Source organism: Gallinula chloropus (assembly GCF_964237585.1).
Source record: "Gallinula chloropus genome assembly, chromosome: 1".
Taxonomy (NCBI): domain Eukaryota; kingdom Metazoa; phylum Chordata; class Aves; order Gruiformes; family Rallidae; genus Gallinula; species Gallinula chloropus.
Genome location: NC_140085.1, coordinates 213,296,034 through 213,314,465, shown reverse-complemented (window position 1 = coordinate 213,314,465; position 18,432 = coordinate 213,296,034). Strand labels below are relative to the sequence as shown.

At 47.2% G+C, this 18,432-nt stretch overlaps 1 protein-coding gene across 1 annotated transcript; it reads right to left on the bottom strand.

Annotated features, from left to right (window-relative positions):
- Positions 1 to 2,746: 2,746 nt before the first annotated feature.
- On the bottom strand, positions 2,747 to 17,347 carry RFC3 (replication factor C subunit 3). Its single transcript, XM_084277364.1, has 9 exons — positions 17,229 to 17,347; positions 14,774 to 14,911; positions 13,531 to 13,598; positions 10,554 to 10,651; positions 8,898 to 9,079; positions 7,795 to 7,931; positions 7,567 to 7,665; positions 5,599 to 5,668; positions 2,747 to 3,625 (listed from the first exon to the last, which is right to left on the bottom strand). The coding sequence occupies exons 1-9, from the start codon at positions 17,313 to 17,315 to the stop codon at positions 3,434 to 3,436; spliced, it is 1,071 nt and encodes a 356-aa protein (XP_084133490.1). The 5' UTR covers positions 17,316 to 17,347; the 3' UTR covers positions 2,747 to 3,433.
- Between the last annotated feature and the right edge of the window lie 1,085 nt (positions 17,348 to 18,432).

The following is an 18,432-nucleotide window of genomic DNA, read 5'->3' as shown; positions in this document are numbered from 1 at the left end:
TGGAAAAAATAAAAGGATCATCTAGAGGTTGGTCCTGAGTTATTCAGTGTTTAAAAGTCTGCCTTTCCCACTAGAGCAATGCTCAGGGTAGGTCCAGCACAGCACCATCACTGGGCTGTGTGCATGCAGGCTGTGGAGGTAGCTGTGCCCACCCCAGAGACCCTTGCTTATCCAGCTGAGGTTCTGCACTGCTGGCAGAAGGGTTACAGGGTAGCCTCAGGAGGGGAAAAATGATAGAAAACTTGTTGTTCCTGACAGCTCCTGGCTAGTACATTCCCATCAGCCTCATCCAGCAGTGCACAGCATGAAAGATGGGGTTACTGGTCCCTGCTTCCTCCAGAGTAGCCCAGGAACTCAGTTGTACACCACGTTGTCTCTACACAAGTGCCATGGCTGCCCTAGAGGGAGGGGAAGCAGCACCTGAGGTGGCTACCAGGCTTTAATGTGGTCCCAAAAAAGCATCCCTCTTACTGCTCCTTATCACTGAAATTCTGAAGTTGGAAGGGACATAGTGGGGTCATCGAGTCCACCTCCCCTCTCCTCACAGGACTACCTAAAAGTGAACCATACGACTAAGAACATTGTCCAGATCCTCCTTGAACTCTGGCAGGCTTGACACTGTGATCCCTTTCCTGGCAAGCCTGTTACAGAGAGTAAAACTGCCTTAAAAATCACTGTAGGAAGGAAAAAATGTGTGCAGAGACTTATGACACACTGTGCCCATGTGTTTCATTCTGTGTGTTCTAGAGTGTGGAAGACAAAGAGGCAGGAGCAGGATGAGCAGGGAGAAAAGTAGAGATTGTCCCTCTCTGCTCTGCCCTTGTGAGGCCCCATCTGGAGTCCTGTGTCCAGAGCTGGGGCCCCCAATACAAGAAAGATGTGGAACTGTTGGAGAGGGTTCAGAGGAGCCACAAAGATGATCAGAGGGCTGGAGCAGCTCCCCTACGAAGAGAGGCTGGGGGAGCTGGGCTTGTTCAGCCTGGAGAAGAGAAGGCTGTGGGGGTACCTCACTGCAGCCTTCCAGTGCCTGAAGGGAACATACAAACAGGAGGGGAATCAACTTTTTCAGAGGGTAGACACTGGCAGGACAAGGGGGAATGGATTAAAACTAAAGGAAGGAAGGTTTAGATTAGATCTTAGGGGGAAGTTTTTTACAGAGAGAGTGGTGAGGGGCTGGAACAGGCTGCCCAGAGAGGTGGTGGATGCCCCGTCCCTGGTGTTCAAGGCCAGGTTGGCTGGGGCCCTGGGCAGCCTTGTGTAGCTCCAGGCCTGGAGGTTGGTGTCCCTGCCTGTGTCAGGGGGGTTGGAGCTCTGTGATCCTTGGGGTCCCTTCCAACCCATGCCATTCTATGATTCTTTGATACACTAGCTTTCAGGAACAGTGACAGCCATTTCCTGTCAGCGCTCCCTGATCCTTGTCCCATCTTGCCCTGCCTGACCACCCTTAATTCATCCCAGGTAGAAAATGATAGAAATGAAACTTCACAAGGAGGCAGAGAGAACACCTGCAGAGATTTATGGTGGGGTTTCAGTATCCTAGACAAAGCTGCTGAGGTCTTTTGAAACAATCAGCAGGCTACTCCTCTGCCTCCTCCAACTGACAAACCAACCAGTCAGCTCCTGCCTCTCCCCCCTCTGCAGCAATACTGGCCCTGTACAGGTCCCATTTTTCACAAATCCCTCTTTTTCCACATTGTTTTGGGGGTGGGTTGGTTTTTTGGGGGAAAAGGCAGAGGTATATCATCATCTTTGAAACTCACACGTTTGTTTCCTCACCACACTACACTAGGAGTAGAGAAAGGGTAGTTTGCTTAGCCTTTAAAAAATTAGTAGACAAGACTAGGCTCCTGGGTGAAGAGGCAGTTAATTACTGCATGTGCTATACCCCCCTCTAGAATTCCTGTGCTCATGTCTGTAATGCAATTAAATACTCATTTCCACCATCACTAATGTACTGGTTTTCTGGGGTCTGACACCAGACACACACACACACCTTGTCAAACTAGCAGTGCTGTGGATTTGGGTGGTAAGAGACAATGGATTTTCTCTTTTCTCCCATCTTCTAGGCTGCTTCAGCCTTAAGGAGACCACTGGAGCATGACACAGAGCAGCACTGTCTTACTGAGAAGGGATCTGAAGGCAGGCTGTGCATTAATACCCCACACATAGTGGTCAAGCTCCTGAGAGTAGCAGCGACCCTACTTCTTTAAAAAGGACTAATTCTGCCTTTCCTACACTGTAAAGGGGACAAGAGGTGCTAATAACCAGTGAGGTTCTTCTTCAGGTACTAAAGGGAAGGCCCCAACTCCCAAAAAAGCCTGCTCTTACACATAACTAGCTCTGTCACAAAAAAACCCCAAATACTAAACCCTTCTCCACAAAAAGAGGAGAAAGGGGGTGTGAGGGGAAGCAGTATTTAATTCACTGTATCTTTATATATTATCCAGTAATAACCTGAGCTGGCAGAATGAAGTAGCAAAGGGTGTTGATTCAGTCATTTTTAGGGTACCACAGCACACAGGCATAACCTGTGAAAGACTTGCAACATGGTGGTTGGGTTTTTATTGTTTTGGGGGGTTCTGGTTGGTTTTGGGTTTTTTTTCCTTTGGTTTAACTTCAGCCTTATAAAGGGCAGCAGGGGGGGGATATCCCATCTTTATGACAGCATCCACCAAGGCAAGTTTATGCCCACAGGCTGTCACACACACTGTAAAACACCAATTCAGCATTTCACCTGTGTTTTTACAATTTATTTTGCCATTTAAAAAAATGTCACATATCATTTTTAAGATGTGAAAAGAACACTTGTTAAAAGTTGAAGCCTTACCCTTGGTTAAGTCACAGCCAAAGGAAACATCTTTACCTGAACAGTGCTGCCCATGTTCAAAGCACCAGCCAGCAAGCTGTACACGGGTACACTCCTTCTGAGCAAAGCCTAAGGAACAGGCAACACAACAGCACTCACTACCCACAATTTCAATGCAACTGCTTACAAACAAGAGTCAAAACACAGGGCTGTGGTGTGCAGACAGAGAAATAGCATGGGGCTAAAACAAAAGCAGCCAGCCAAACAGCCAGACATATAAATCTGCAGGCAGAACTTGTGTGCTCAAGCTAGAACTTCCCAAACATGGGAAAGCCATTTCTTGCTTACAGCCTCACCCACAAACAAAGAGCAAGCATGCAGCATCCATGTCCTCTCTTCTCAATGGATTCTGTAGGGATCTAAAGATGGATTGGTGGCTGTCAAACAATCCATCTGGTTTCTAAAACTGAACAAACATTGTTCTTTAGTTGACTGTGTTTTACATTAACAGCAAAACAAGCCTTTGAATTAGACCCACATGTAACCAAGCCTGGACAAGTAGACAATGTTTGCGACATTACTGGCAGCAGGATACAACATTCTATGTCTGACTTTGGGCATCAAGAGTTAGAACATCATGTCATCCAGTCCATCCTCCATAAACTTCTTGTAAATTGCCATGAACTTGGCTACAAATGCTTCCAGATGATAAATGGCTTTGCTGCCCAGTTGCAGGCGGTGTTCGTAGGAGGCTGCCATCTGTGCAACTTCTCCTTTCAGTTGTCCATCACAGTTGTGCAGAAGTTCTGTCAGGAGGCCCTAAAAGGAAACAAGTAAAACACATAAACAGGATAGTACTGGGAAAAGTACTGGTGTTGTTAAGAGGATAACCTCATTCCTCTGAAAACAGCCAAGGTACAGCCAATAGTTCATTCATGAACCCAACAGAAAAGACATTTAAGAGCCATAACACCTCCAATTTGACAGAGGCAGATTCATGGAACCATGTCTCTTCAGAACTTTCTTTCTAGGTAAATTCCTCATGTCAAAATAGGTATTATTTTCTATTATGTTCTTAGGTGGAAAAATCATGTATTGAAACTACCTGTACCTTAATAAAGAGAGGAAGTGACCCTCATCTCCAAATACTCTAACCTTCACTGCACACAGGCACATGGCTCTGGGGAGATTTGTTACCAAAATGGCAAGTGTTTTGAAATCACTTACTTTCTTATCTCAACAGCATTAAGTACAAATAAAAACAACATTAATACATTTTAAATAAGCCCTTTCCTTGTTGTATACCTGTCTATATTTACATACATGTGTGTGTCTACACATACAACAGTATTTCAGTGATTATGAAAACCTCCACAACTGTATTCCTTTGGACCAGAGACAGCAACAACATCATCACTGCAAATCCCCTCTTAAAACCCTCAGGATTAAGTGAGAAGTATCTCTAGACAATTTCAAGTTTATGTGGAGGGAGTGGGTGGGAAATATGCACCTTTGGCTCAACACCAACAGTCCTGAAACAGGGCAATGCCAGGTCCACTAGCTTACCATCAGAAAAGGAAGATAAGAAATATCTGCCTACCAAAACTGTTGGTAAGCAGAAATCAGTTAATGTAAAAAGAAATGTATTATCTTGCAATTATAGCCAATGGCAAAGTCCACCTAGGGTAATTTGCAAACATTAGCTTTAATCTTTTTTTCTGCTCCAGTTGCCTTCAGGATCCTTTCACCCTGCCTAAAACAAGAACATGCATGTCCTGTTTGTTTTACTTCTCTCAAGATTTCTGGGAGTCACTCTGAAAAGATGTGCTGGTCCAGCATCCTTCAGGAAACCTCTCTGCTAGGACACAGCAAATATTGAACTTACAAATAACAAAACAAACTGTAGGAAAATTAGTGCATTAAATATGTCTATGTCTCAAAAGAGAAACTGGCCCAAGAAGTCTTTGGGCAGACAAAGCACCTCCTACTTTGTTGTTACTCAGCTATGAAGGCTGCTGTTCTGTGATCACAGAGGAAGGTTTTAGTAAACCATTAAAGAGAAGTGTGAAGAAGGAAGCCTGCAACAAAAATAAACTAGACATTTACAGAAGTCTTCCTGCCCCCAAAATCTACACAGCTCAAACCCATCATGCTTCATGTATTCACAATGACAGGTTGGATGGGGAACAGGTAACCCAAGGAAGTGGTCACAGCAGTCAGCTTGACTGAGGTCAAGAAGCATCTGGATGATGCCCTCAGTCCCTGGTCTGATTTGGCTAGTCCTGTGTGAAGCCAGGAGTTGGACTTGATGATTCTTATGGGTCTCTTCCAGCTCAGGAGATTCTGTGATTCCATAGGGCTTTGGGCAGCCTGGTCTAGTGGAAGGTGTCCCTGTCCATGGCAGGGAGATTGGGCATAGGTGATCTTGGAGGTCCCTTCCAAACCAAACCAATCTCTGATTCTATGAAATATATTTAGGCATAAACCTAAATAAACACTTTATTATATCAACTGAGGGTCAAGAGAACTGAACACTGTGTATGAGTGTTTGCAGGAACAAGGTCTTTCATTACAGCTTCAGAGCAACACACTGGACTGTTTGGGTTACAATGGAAAGAAACACAAGAGAAAAAAACATCCCTTGCTCACATCTATGTGAAAAGGACACAGCTTTTCATTGATACATGGGTAATTTGTGATGGTTTAGTGTGGGTTGGGTATTTTTTAAACCCACTTAAGACTGTCATAGCGTTAAGATTTGTAACACAGTAAGAGCTGGATAGGTAAATTACCTTCATTATGACTTCAGGAGGTATGCAGTGTGTCAGGAGCTCATAAAGCCGGCCACGTACTTCTAAAAGCCTGTTGGAAAGACACCACAAAACATCAGCAGTATGTCCCCAAGCACACTAATCAGTTTCCATTACTTGTGAAATACGTTGCAGGAAAAAAAGTCAACCCAACTGAAGCTTTTTTCTTGTTTTTGTGTGTTATTTTAAACCTAAAACATTGCACAAGTGGAGTGTTAGGAGAAGGATTTTGGGAGTGTTGATTGACAGAGTGTGAGGAGTAGGATCTGGGAGTTTTGATTCATATAAAGCTCAATGTGACCCAGCAATGTGCACTTACAGCCCAGAAAACCAACTGTATTGTGGGCTGCACCAAAAGCAGTGTGATCTGCAGGTCAAGGGAGGTGATTCTGCCTCTCTGCTCTGGTGAGACCCCACCTGCAGTACTGTGTCTGGCTCTGGGTCCCCCAGTACAAGAAAGACATGGAGCTGTTGAAGCAAGTCCAGAGGAGGCCACAAAGATGATCAGAGGGCTGGAGCACCTCTACCATGAAGACAAGCTGAGAGTTCAGCTTGTTCAGCCAGGAGAAGAGAAGGCTCCAGGGAGACCTTATTGCAGTCTTCCAGTACCTGATGGGGCCTACAGGAAAGTTGGGAAGGGGCTGCTTGCAAGGGTATGGACCAATCTGACAAGAGGTAATGGATTTAAACTGAAAGATGGTAGATTTAGATTTGAAGAAAGAAAAAATTTCTTCGCTATGAGGGCGGTGAGGCCCTGGCACAGGCTGCCCAGGGAAGCTGTGGCTGCCCCCTCCCTGGCAGGGTTCAAGGCCAGGTTGGATGAGGTGTCCCTAGACATGGCAGGGGGTTGGAACTGTATGATACTGAAGGTTCTTTCAAACCCAAACCATTCTGTGATTCTATGAAGTCAGTGTTAATTCACATGCCTTGTTAATTCATAGAATACATACACTCTAGTTTCAATGGTCTCTTTTAATCTAGAGGTGACAAGGCTATTAGAATCACAAGGTTGGAAGAGACCTCTGAAGATCATCAAGTCCAACCATTCCCATCCTAAGCTAAACCAGATCCCTAAGTACCTCATCTACCCTTTTTTGAACACATCCAGGGAAGGTGACTCAACCCCCTCCCTGGGCAGCCTGTTCCAGCCCTGACAACTCTGTCAGGAAAACATTTGTTTCTAATGTCCAATCTGTCCCTGCCCTGGCACAGCTTCATGCCATTGCCCCTTGTCCCATCTCCTGTCCCCTGGCTGAAGAGACCATCGCCCACCTCTCTACAACCTCCCTTCAGGTAGTTGTAGGTGGGGAGAAGGTCTCCCCTCAGCCTCCTCTTCTCCAGGCTCAACACCCCCAGCTCCCTCAGCCGCTCCTCAGAGGTTTTGCCCTCCAGCCCCTTCCCCAGCCTGGTTGCCCTTTTCTGGAATCACTCCAGGATCTCAATGTCCTGATTGTGAGGACATTGTCTGACATAATTGTTTACAAGACCTCTAAGAGGATTAAGTGGCAGAAAGTGACAGCAATCATTCTCACCTTTTGACATGGAGAGGTCAGAGGCTACAAGCTTTTAAATTAAATACAAGAATTGAAGTGATACTTCTTGTAATATATGGAAAAGCCTAGAAGGATCAGGCTGTATATATGGTATTGAGATGGATAAAGGGGGCACCTCCTAATGTGCTTAAAAAAAGAAACACACACAAAAAAGATGGCAATAGCACAACATGAGCTCAAGCTCACTTTTGATTACAAAGCTTCAATAGAGAAAACTGTTTCAGTTCCTGAAGCTCACTCAGCCTTCTCTGGTAATTTTAAACCTCACTTACTCTGGCTGCAAAGTATCAGATACAGTACAAATACCAGCAAGTTCCATATAACTGAAGTAACAATGCTTTTTTTAGGTTTGGGAATATACCAAAGAACCTTAATTTATAGCTGTGCATTCACATACCTTTGTGGTGTCTGTTGACCAACAATAGCATTTGCAGTCTCTCTCAAATAAACTTCCCAGTCCATCTCAGGAATGTCTTGATCAGCAGTAAAAGGGTACCTAGGTAAGAACAGTATTTTTAAAACATTAAATCCAAAGTAAACTCTCACCTATTCTAACAAGGCCTCAGAATTAAGGTAATTATGTGCCTGACAGTGTAAATTACATTAATTTTTATCAGCAACTTACTGTTGTACTCTGCAGGACTCACACATAAGTAGTGCTTTCCGAAGATTCCTGCCAGATTTCTCTGCAAGCCTTTGAGCCAGCTCCTGGGGAAGAGTCAGGCCTTCCTTCTTACACACACTTGACAAGACATGGCAGATCTAGGTGGGAAACAGCATGGCAACATTTAACAAAGAGTTTAGCACCTACAGATTCCCCTGCTTGAAACACTTCCTGACCAGAGACAGACCAGTCTTTCTTAAGAAATGGTTGACAAGTCACCCACCACAAAGGAAAACTAGGTTGGTTTGTGGTGGAAGAATCCCAGACAGATACAGACTGGGAGAAGAGCTCCTGGAGAGCAGCCCTGCTGAGGGCTTGAGGATTCTGGTGGATGAGAAACTTCACATGAGCCAGCAGTGGCTCTTGCAGCTCACAAGGCCAATGGGATCCTGGGCTCCATCAGCAGAGGGGTGGCAGCAGGGACAGGGAGGGGATTGTCCCTCTCTGCTCTGCCCTCGTGAGGCCCCAGCTGGAGTCCTGTGTCCAGGTCTGGGGCCCCAATACAAGAAAGATGGGGAACTGTTGGAGAGGGTTCAGAGGAGCCACAAAGATGATCAGAGGGCTGGAGCAACTGCCCTACAAAGAGAGGCTGGGGGAGCTGGGCTTGTTCAGCCTGGAGAAGAGAAGGATGTGGGGGGACCTCATTGCAGCCTTCCAGTCCCTGAAGGGAACACACAAACAGGAGGGGAATCAACTTGTTCAAAGGGTAGACACTGGCAGGACAAGGGGATGGATTAAAACTAAAGGAAGGAAGGTTTAGACTGGATCTTAGGGGGAAGTTTTTTACAGAAAGAGTGGTGAGGGGCTGGAACAGGCTGCCCAGAGAGGTGGTGGATGCCCCGTCCCTGGAGGTGTTCAAGGCCAGGTTGGAGGGGGCTCTGGGCAACCTTGTGTAGCTCCAGGCCTGGAGGTTGGTGTCCCTGCCTGTGGCAGGGGGGTTGGAGCTCTGTGATCCTCAGGGTCCCTTCCAACCCAGACCATTCTATGATTCTTGTTGTGGACTTATGAAATACTCATCTAGTAAGAACTTCAAATTAATCCATTTTGCTTCTGTTTCAACATACATCTTCAACACTGGGGGCTGGCACTCGTACAGCCAGGCATCTGCTTTGAATAGGCCCTATAATTTTTGACATGGAGTTGCAGCACAGGATCAGTCTGCAGGTCGCCATGTACTTCTCCATCGTGCGTCGCAAAGCGTGCTGAGCGTCTTTGGTGAGTTTGTCAACTTCTGTCAGCAGCACCACTGGAAAGATATTTAAACAGTGGATTCTTTTATTAATATCAAATATTTTAAAGACAATTAGTACTTTGACATACAAGCAATAATACCAAAAATAAATCACAGAAGTAGATGAAGGCAGCATGGTTCCACAGGCAGGATAATAAAAGATTAAGGCAACCTGCATGCCTTTTTGGCTGCATTATCTGCTCCTTCACACCCTATATTCATGTCCTAGAATGTCAATTTCTTCATAGTAGGGCCTGCAACACAAAGACAACCCCAGTAGGTGTAGAAGCTTATTCTTTGGTAATTACTAGAGGAACTTTTTAAAGGAATTTGCAAGAAATGCAAAAAAAAATATGGCATAAGGACACAGCAAAAAGCACAAATTCACTGGTGACTCCCCTCAAAACAGTCAACATTTAAAAGCTAATGTCTTAGCTCAACAACAAGAAAGCTGCCTTGTTATTGCAGCTGCAGTACCTTTCCTCTGTCTTGCTAAGAAATAAAGGAAAAGCTTTTTTTCCAAAATGCTTCAGAACAGTCAGAAGACACCTGCTATGAAGCAGCTAACCTGACCAGCTACCTTCTGAAGGTTCCTCCACAGGCAACTCATAGATGGTTCACTTCAGAACTCTGAATAGTCAAGTCAGGACATCACTCTCCTTCCATCCCTCCTCTGGTGATATATGCAGCCCAAGGACAGTAGCCAGCTTACTAGATAAACTGAGGTAATGACTGCAGCTGTAAGAATACCAGTCAGTAACTGGTAGAGCCAATCAGTGTCTAGCAGCTTAGGTGAAATAGAGTATTTTCTGAGGAAAATGAAATAACATAGTAATTTCATGGCCACTTTCAACTAATTTCTGCTCTACTCCAGCCATCAAGATTTCCTTTCTTCTTCAATCTCTTGTTACACAGTTCTGATTTTGTTTTAAATTAGTCATGGAGAGGGAAAATTAGCCAGTTGTAGCAACTTGTACCTTGGTAAACTGAGAAAGCCTCGTTCTTACCCAGCATCCTTTCCTTAGACTTTGGACAAAATGCTTCTCAACTCTGCCTAAACTCATCCCCCAAAACACAAATAACCAGCTAACCTACACAGCACCATTTGCCATAAGGACATCCTGACTCTCAACTCAAAATTATGCCTCAGTAGCTCATAACTCAACTACTAGAGTGGATCATTAAACTAAGGCACAGTGTGTTTCAATGGCAGACTTGGAGAAAAAAGCAGGGATCCCAGCTCCCTCTACTCAGCCACACTCATTCAACTACACTCTGTCCTCCTGAGAAACCAACACAAGAGGCAACCTCATGCCAAGTATTCAATCACTTATTTCCACAGGGGAAGAAAAATAGGAGGCTGTTTAATTAGCAATAGGTTCACGTGTGCCCTCATGCAATATACAGGTTAAAACCAAAACAACAGGCTGAAATCTCTGAAATAAAAGTTTTAAAAAAACTTTGACTACTTTTAACTGGTTTTACTCACCTTTAAAATCCCGTTGAGTACTTGTCTCAAGCTGCTGGGATTGTGCAACTGTCTTCAAGAGTTCCTGAATTACCACACGATCATTGTTTCCTGCATCACTGTACCAAGAGTTTGAATAAAACTCATTTTAAAACAGTAACTTTGTGCTGCAAATGAAATACCTCCTGCCCCTGAAACTGAACTTACTTTTCTGGTGTGAGAAATTTCAAATTTGTTACTTGTGGTATGGGCAAAGACAGGCAATGTGAACATTTTAACCCATTATAGGAATTAAAATGAAGTCTAACCACATAACAGAGGGTCTGACTTATTGACCGATGTAAATGTACAGGGTTTTTTTCTCTGTAAATTAGATGTCTATGAGCAACCTGCACATTTAATGTAAACCTGAATGGGACACAATGAAGTTAAAGATTTAGTAGTAAAAGATTGATACTCATTATTACAGAATCACAAGGTTGGAAGAGACCTTTGAAGATCATCAAGTCCAACCATTCCCATCCTGAGCTAAACCAGATCCCTAAGTACCTCAGCTACCCTTTTTTTGAACACATCCAGGGAAGGTGACTCAACCCCCTCCCTGGGCAAAACCACATCCCTGGCCATGTTACTCAAGATGCACATGATTTGGCAGTCTTATAATTCACTCAAACTTCACAGCCTATAGCCCAGCACACACAGGTTCACCGTCTGGTCAGACATAAACATGACAATTGCTTGATCACTTTGAATCAATATATTGATCAAAACATTAAATCTTAATCAAAAATCAGCTGTTCAGCCTGGAGAAAAGACTAAGGGGGCACCTTATTCATGTTTATAAATACCTTAAGCATGGAATGCAGGGGGAAACTGTCAGCCCCTTTTCAGTGTCTGTGGAGACAGGACAAGGGGCAATGGCTGCAAGTTGGAGCACAGGAAGTTCCACAGCAACATGGGGAAGAACGTTTCCCCAGTGAGGGTGCCAGAGCCCTGGGACAGGCTGCCCAGGGAGGTGGTGGAGTCTCCATCTCTGGAGAGATTCCAGCCCCGTCTGGACGCCTGTCTGTGCAATATGAGCTGGGGAGCTGCTTTGGCAGGGGGGTTGGACCCCATGAGCTCTCCAGGTCCCTTCCAACCCCTATGATTCTATGATTCTGTGATTCTGTGATTCTATACAGAATAACCAATGCAGCAGTTCTACACTTTCAGGATTTTTATATTTAAATCCAGTTATTTTATAAGTTTCAAGCTAAATCTAGTAATAATTCTATTACTCCTCATAGAGCAGTATTAGGTTATCAGAGCAGAAGACTGAATGGCCAGGCTTTTTATAGCACCAAAATGACATATTCAAACAGTTCATGACCAATAAAAGCTTAAGCTTTAATTATTCAGGTCTGTATCAGAATTCCAGCTGATACTTGCTAATCAATACACAGGGATTAGCTGCAGAACAGCTTTGAAAGGAAACACACACATGAGAAGAGCTTCTAAAATGAAGAGCAACATGAGAAATGGTTTTGGAATAAGCACAAAGCTAAAAATTACTTCAGGATACACAATGCCTTATAAAAGCACAACCCAGTCAAACTCATCATGTCCAAAGCCTCCCAGTGCACAATGACATTTACCCTCATGTGATTTAAAGCCACATTAAGGGGTTTCAGGTAAATACAAGTATTTACTTTGGGTCAGTGAACTATCCCCAGCAATTTCACAACTGTCAAAGCAGACATACAGAACACCATTATAGCTTCTGTCATTTAAATCAACACCTGACCTCACTCATGACAGGATTCCCAGTACTTTGTGGCAGTGTTTTTTCCCTGTGCTCTGAACTCTTAAAATAAAGAGTTACTGGGTAAACCTCACTTACTTTCAAATCACTTCACTTTTGTGTTTGTGAGAGAACTAACAATAGAGGGGTGATGGTTCAAACAGAAGTTCTCAGTTTCAACCTAAACATTTGAACCTATGAATACAGAATTGTTACCTAGTACTCAACTTCAGCACAACTAGGAGGTTAGTTAAGCAGAGCATTACTGTCTTTAGTATACTAATTATACTATACCCCATGCAGCCTACAGGCTGGGGGAGACTGTCTGGAGAGCTCTCAGGAAGAGCAGGACCTGGGGGTGTTGGGTGACTGCAGGCTGAATAGGAGCCAGCAGTGTGCCCAGGCGGCCAAGAAGGCCAATGGCATCTTGGCTTGTATCAAAAACAGTGTGGCCAGTAGGTCTGGGGAGGGAATTGTGCCCCTGGACTGGGCACTGGTGAGGCCACACCTCGAGTGCTGGGTCCAGTTCTGGGCTCCTCACCATCAGAAGGACATTGAGGTCCTGGAGCGAGTGCAGAGAAGGGCAACCAGGCTGGGGAAGGGGCTGGAGGGCAAATCCTCTGAGGAGCGGCTGAGGGAGCTGGGGGTGTTTAGCCTGGAGAAGAGGAGGCTGAGGGGAGACCTTCTCCCCACCTACAACTACCTGAAGGGAGGTTGTAGAGAGGTGGGCGATGGTCTCTTCAGCCAGGGGACAGGAGATGGGACAAGGGGCAATGGCATGAAGCTGTGCCAGGGCAGGGACAGATTGGACATGAGAAACAAATGTTTTCCTGACAGAGTTGTCAGGGCCTGGAACAGGCTGCCCAGGGAGGGGGTTGAGTCACCTTCCCTGAATGTGTTCACAAAAAGGGTAGATGAGGTACTTAGGGATCTGGTTTAGCTTAGGATGGGATTGGTTGGACTTGAATGTCTTCAAAGGTGTCTTCCAACCTTGTGATTCTGTGATCTGTGATACAGCTATGCACATTCCCTTCATTTAGAGCTCTGCAATTAAAAACCCTTTCCCAGCTCCCATTTGCAGTCCAAACCCACAAACCATTATCTTATTTTCTCAGGCAATATATTGGGCAATCAGCCCCTTATATACCCAGGTTGAAGCCACGTGCAATCTGGCCATCAGCTTACATTTGAAATGGGACATCTTTGCTGTTTGCTTACCTTGGGTTAACTTCAAGGTGATAGTTACTTGCAATGGTGCTTATTTCAATTTTCTTTTTAGAAGGTGCCTATGTAAGGAGTAAAACATCTTTCAGAAAGAGCATTCTACAGATCTGATGCACAAGTTTACCTCACTGATTACAGCTGGCTAGGTCACAGGCAACCCAAAAGTCTCAGAGATCAAAGACCTGCTGCACCACTAGACTTACACATCTCCTTTCCCCTCAACCCCATCCCCCAAGGTGAAAAAGGTGAGTACTGACATATCATCCAGCCTGTAGAAAACTGCTAGCAACATACATCACATACTTCTGTATACTCCAGTTATTGAATTTCCTAAGAAGGAATCTTATTATTGGAATCTGCCATTCAAGTAAGTGATAACCTTATTCCTCCAAAGAAATGTTTTGAAGGGAAAACCCTGTGGATGAGCCAAAGAGGATGTTCACTTCTCTTAGCAAAGGTTTTCAAGTTGATGCTTGGTGTAACAAATACACTAATATGTATTTCATCACTGAATTTGGGTCTGAACAGTCACACATACCCTATGTTTCTATCATTCAATCCAAGTATTTTATTGGATTGTAATGTATCCATTACTGAGAATTAAAAAGCAAACATAAAAAAACCCTCAACTTATCAATGAAGCTTGACAAACCCTTGCTGGTCAAGTCTTCCATGGGAAGGATTTTGAATGAGTAATACAACCTTTAGTAATAATCAATTAAATCCCTAAGACAATGGCAGAGAGAATTTAAATACTTTCTGCCCTGCCCAATGCTGAACATGTGTCTATGGGAATAAGAAAACAAGTTAGAACTTGCAGATATGTAAAAAAACAGTGCTAAAGGTTTAAAAAATAAAGGGCTACCTTTATAGACAAATATCATTCTATACATTTAACTGAGAACTAGCCAATTACAACCCTTGCTGTTGTCCACACTGACCCGTGGGGGGTAAAACCAACACTGAATAACCAGAAGGGAAAACAAGAAATCAAATGAAGCACAACATCCTGCCACTGATGAAGACCTAAAGAACAGGAATATCTGGCAAAAGCATTTGTTTCAGCAACAAAAACAGTCTGACTAAACACATCAAAGAGCTTGAGCATACCAAGTGCAAATAAACTTATTTTAACTCAAATAAATCCAAAGGCCTCAAAGCAGAAATCCATCAGTATATAAATATCCACATTTCTGTGCAGCAGGTGGAAGATTTAAGCTGAGGGGTTTTTTTTTACCGTTATAGTCTGATGCTCAATCCTCAGTTTTTCCACCCCTGCACCATATAATTCTCTTAACAAACACATTATTCTGGTCTTTTTTCCAGCTCCTGATGGTCCATACACCAACAGATGAGGGAAGTCACCACACTGAACCTGAACACAAAACAACAACAAGATGAGTTAGCTACAGGAATACTTTCCTTGTAAGAGAGGATTTGTCTATCCACTCACATCTCAATCACAACACTGTACCTAGAATTAGAATCACTCAACTTCTTCCCTGCAGCAATATTTCCTATAGAATGCCATATTTTTTCTGAGTTACCATATGTAACTCATCTAAATCCAAACATCCCACTGCTCAAACAAACACACAGACAAAGCAAAAACCCACCAGAGCACCACCCTCAGCATTTAAATGCTTTCCAGGATTACTGGAGTGACAGCTACAACATACACAGCTCAAAAACAAAGTTTAAGGCAGATATATATGTCTAAGTATATACATATATATAATTACTTCGTTATTTCATTTGCCAGCTTTGAATCTAAGCAAAGAAGTAAGAGTCTGTACTTAAGTAAGTTAGGAGTTCATTTCTTGAAAAGGTAAAAGGCATGGCCTGAAGAACATCTGACCAAACCCCACTCTCAGAACTAACATTATAAAGATCAGAGAATCACAGGGGTTGGAAGGGACCTCAGGAGATCATTGGGTCCAACCCCCTAAGATGTAACAGTCATAAAGAAACACAGGGCAGACAGTGAATTGGTCTAGTGAAGAAAAGTCAGGATATCATGGGGAATGGGGGGGAAAGCCCTTTAACATCCAAGCTATTACACAGTCCTGACTTTTATACTCACCTGCTCACTTCAAAAGCTTCAACTAACTTCAGGGAAACTAGCTAAACCCTGCCCTCAGAGGTATTGATCATTCTCAGCTACGACCAGCAGGAAGCACAGATGCACATCACTGCTGAAAAAGTCAGAACCACAGAATGGCAGGGCCTGGAAGGCACCTCTGGAGATCATCTAGTCCAACCCCCCCACCAAAGCAGGATCACCTACAGCAGGTTGCACAAGACAGCACCCTGGGGAGGTTCTGAACGTCTCCAGAGATGGAGACTCCACAACCTCCCTGTGCAGCCTGTCCCAGGGCTCTGCCACCCTTACAGTAAGGAAGTTTCTTAGCACGTTTAGGTGGAACTCCCTATATTCACGTTTATGCCCATTGCTTCCTGTCACTGGGCACCACTGAAAAAAGATGGACCCCATCCTCCCAGCACCAACGCCTCGAGTACTCACAAGTACCCATAAGACACACCCCCCTCAGTGTTCTGTAGGCTAAACAGCCCCAAGTCGCTCGGCCTCACCCCGTGAGAGAGATTTCTGGTCTCCTAACCACTTTCGTGGCCCTTTTCTGTACCCTCCGCAGTACCCCCCTTATCTCTCTCGAACCGGGCAGCCCAGAACTGCGCACAATACTCCAGAGAGCCGGGCCACAGTTCCCCGCAGCCTCTCCCTTAGCGGACAGGCCGCGTTCCGAGCGGGGCACGGAGCCAGCGGCCCGCTTTCCCACCGGCCGTGCTCGGCAGCGCAGCTCCCCCGAAGGCCAGGGCCTGCGCCTCGCCTGCCGACGCGCGGGAGCGCATATACGGGCCACAGACCCCCAACTCCCCAAGGATCCCGGCTGCGGGGAGCCTCCGGGGGGGGGAAGAGGCTCGGAGCCCCGGGGAGGGAGGGGAAGAGGCTCGGAGCCCCGGGGAGGGGCGGGGGGGAAAGAGGCTCGGAGCCCCGGGGGGGGGGGAAGAGGCTCGGAGCCCCGGGGGGGGGGGGAAGAGGCTCGGAGCCCCGGGGGGGGGGGGGAAGAGGCTCGGAGCCCCGGGGGGGGGGGGAAGAGGCTCGGAGCCCCGGGGGGGGGGGGAAGAGGCTCGGAGCCCCGGGGGGGGGGGGAAGAGGCTCGGAGCCCCGGGGGGGGGGGGAAGAGGCTCGGAGCCCCGGGGGGGGGAAGAGGCTCGGAGCCCCGGGGTGGGGAAAGAGGCTCGGAGCCCCGGGGGGGGGAAAGAGGCTCGGAGCCCCGGGGGGGGGAAAGAGGCTCGGAGCCCCGGGGGGGGGAAAGAGGCTCGGAGCCCCGGGGGGGGGAAAGAGGCTCGGAGCCCCGGGGGGGGGGAAAGAGGCTCGGAGACCCTGGGGGGGGGGGAGGCTCGGAGCCCCGGGGGGGTTTGGGGGGGGCGAGGAGCTCCGGGGGAGGGGGGGGCGAGGAGCCCCGGGGGAAGGGGTGGGGGGGGGCGAGGAGCCCCGGGAGGTGGGGAAGGGGGAGAGGTTTGGAGTCCCGGGGTGGCGGGGGGGGGGAGGCTCGGAGCCCAGGGGGAGGCTCGCCTCAGGCGGCACGCGCCGCCACGGCCTGAGGCCGCGGGGGCCACCGGGGAGGCCGCCGAGCGCCGCACGACGGGCCCAGCCGCCGCCTCCTCACCAGGTTTCGGAGCTGCGCCGCCTGTTCGCGGTGATAATCCAGCTTCCCGAGGGAGCCGGGCCGGTACTTGTCCACCCACAGGCTCATGGCGGTTGAAAAGCCCGCGCCGCCCGCCGCCCTCACGCAGCCGCCTCCCGCACCGGCGGGAGAAACGGCCGGTACGGCGGCCGCCGAGGGACAAAACTGCGGCGCCGGACGAGGAGGGAGCGGAAACGCTCTTGCTCCTTCCTGCCCCAGGGCGTCCTGGGTCTATCCCGGCGGCCGCGCCTCAGGCAGGCGCCCGGCGTGCTCGCTGCCCCCTGCTCGGCTCCCAAACGGCAGCTTATCCCACCGCGCCCTAGCGGGTGCTGTGCGCGGTGGTGGCGGGCGGCCGTGGCGGCGTCAGGCCCGTCATGGCGGCGTGAGGCGCTGGGCGAGCCCGCGCGGCTGTGGGCGGCCGCGGGTCTCGTCCTGCCCGCTGTGGCTCCCCCAGAAGGGAGACACTCAGCTTTCCTGTTTTCACTTGATGGAAAATGCCGGCTGTTTACGTGCTCTCACTGCCCTTTTCATCTCCTGAGCCCAGCTTAAATGTCTGTCCTTTCCTTGGGGCATTTTGACATGTCTCTGCCTGGCTCTGGCCTCTGTAACGACAGACGGTGTATTCAGGTGCCAGTGTAAGACCAAGTGAGCTCAGAATCACAGAAATACAGGGGTTGGAAGGGACCTGGAGAGCTCATGGGGTCCAACCCCCCTGCCAAAGCAGCTCCCCAGCCCATATTGCACAGACAGGCGTCCAGACGGGGCTGGAATCTCTCCAGAGATGGAGACTCCACCACCTCCCTGGGCAGCCTGTCCCAGGGCTCTGGCACCCTCACTGGGGAAAAGTTCTTCCCCATGTTGCTGTGGAACTTCCTGTGCTCCAACTTGCAGCCATTGCCCCTTGTCCTGTCTCCACAGACACTGAAAAGGGGCTGCCCATTCCCCCTGCATCCCCTGCTTCAGATAACTATAGACTTTAATTAGGTCCCCCCTTAGTCTTCTCTTCTCAAGGCTGAACAGTCCCAACTTACTCAGCCTTTCCTCACAGGTGTAGAACTTACTATGCTCCGACTCTCCAATTCCAACAGCAATGTCTTCTCATCCTGTGGCTTTTCCACTTCATTTGAAAGCACACTGTGCATACCATAGGTACTGCACTTCCATACATACCTCATGAAAGCAAATA

Coding starts and splice junctions, on each gene's coding strand:
- RFC3 (XM_084277364.1), bottom strand. CDS start 17,315: ATGAGCCTGTGGGTGGACAAGTACCGGCCCGGCTCCCTCGGGAAGCTG. Junction 9,080..10,553: donor TACTCAACGGGATTTTAAAG/GTGAGTAAAACC, acceptor ATATCTTTCCAG/TGGTGCTGCTGACAGAAGTT. Junction 7,932..8,897: donor CAGCCCCCAGTGTTGAAGAT/GTATGTTGAAAC, acceptor TTTCCCACCTAG/ATCTGCCATGTCTTGTCAAG.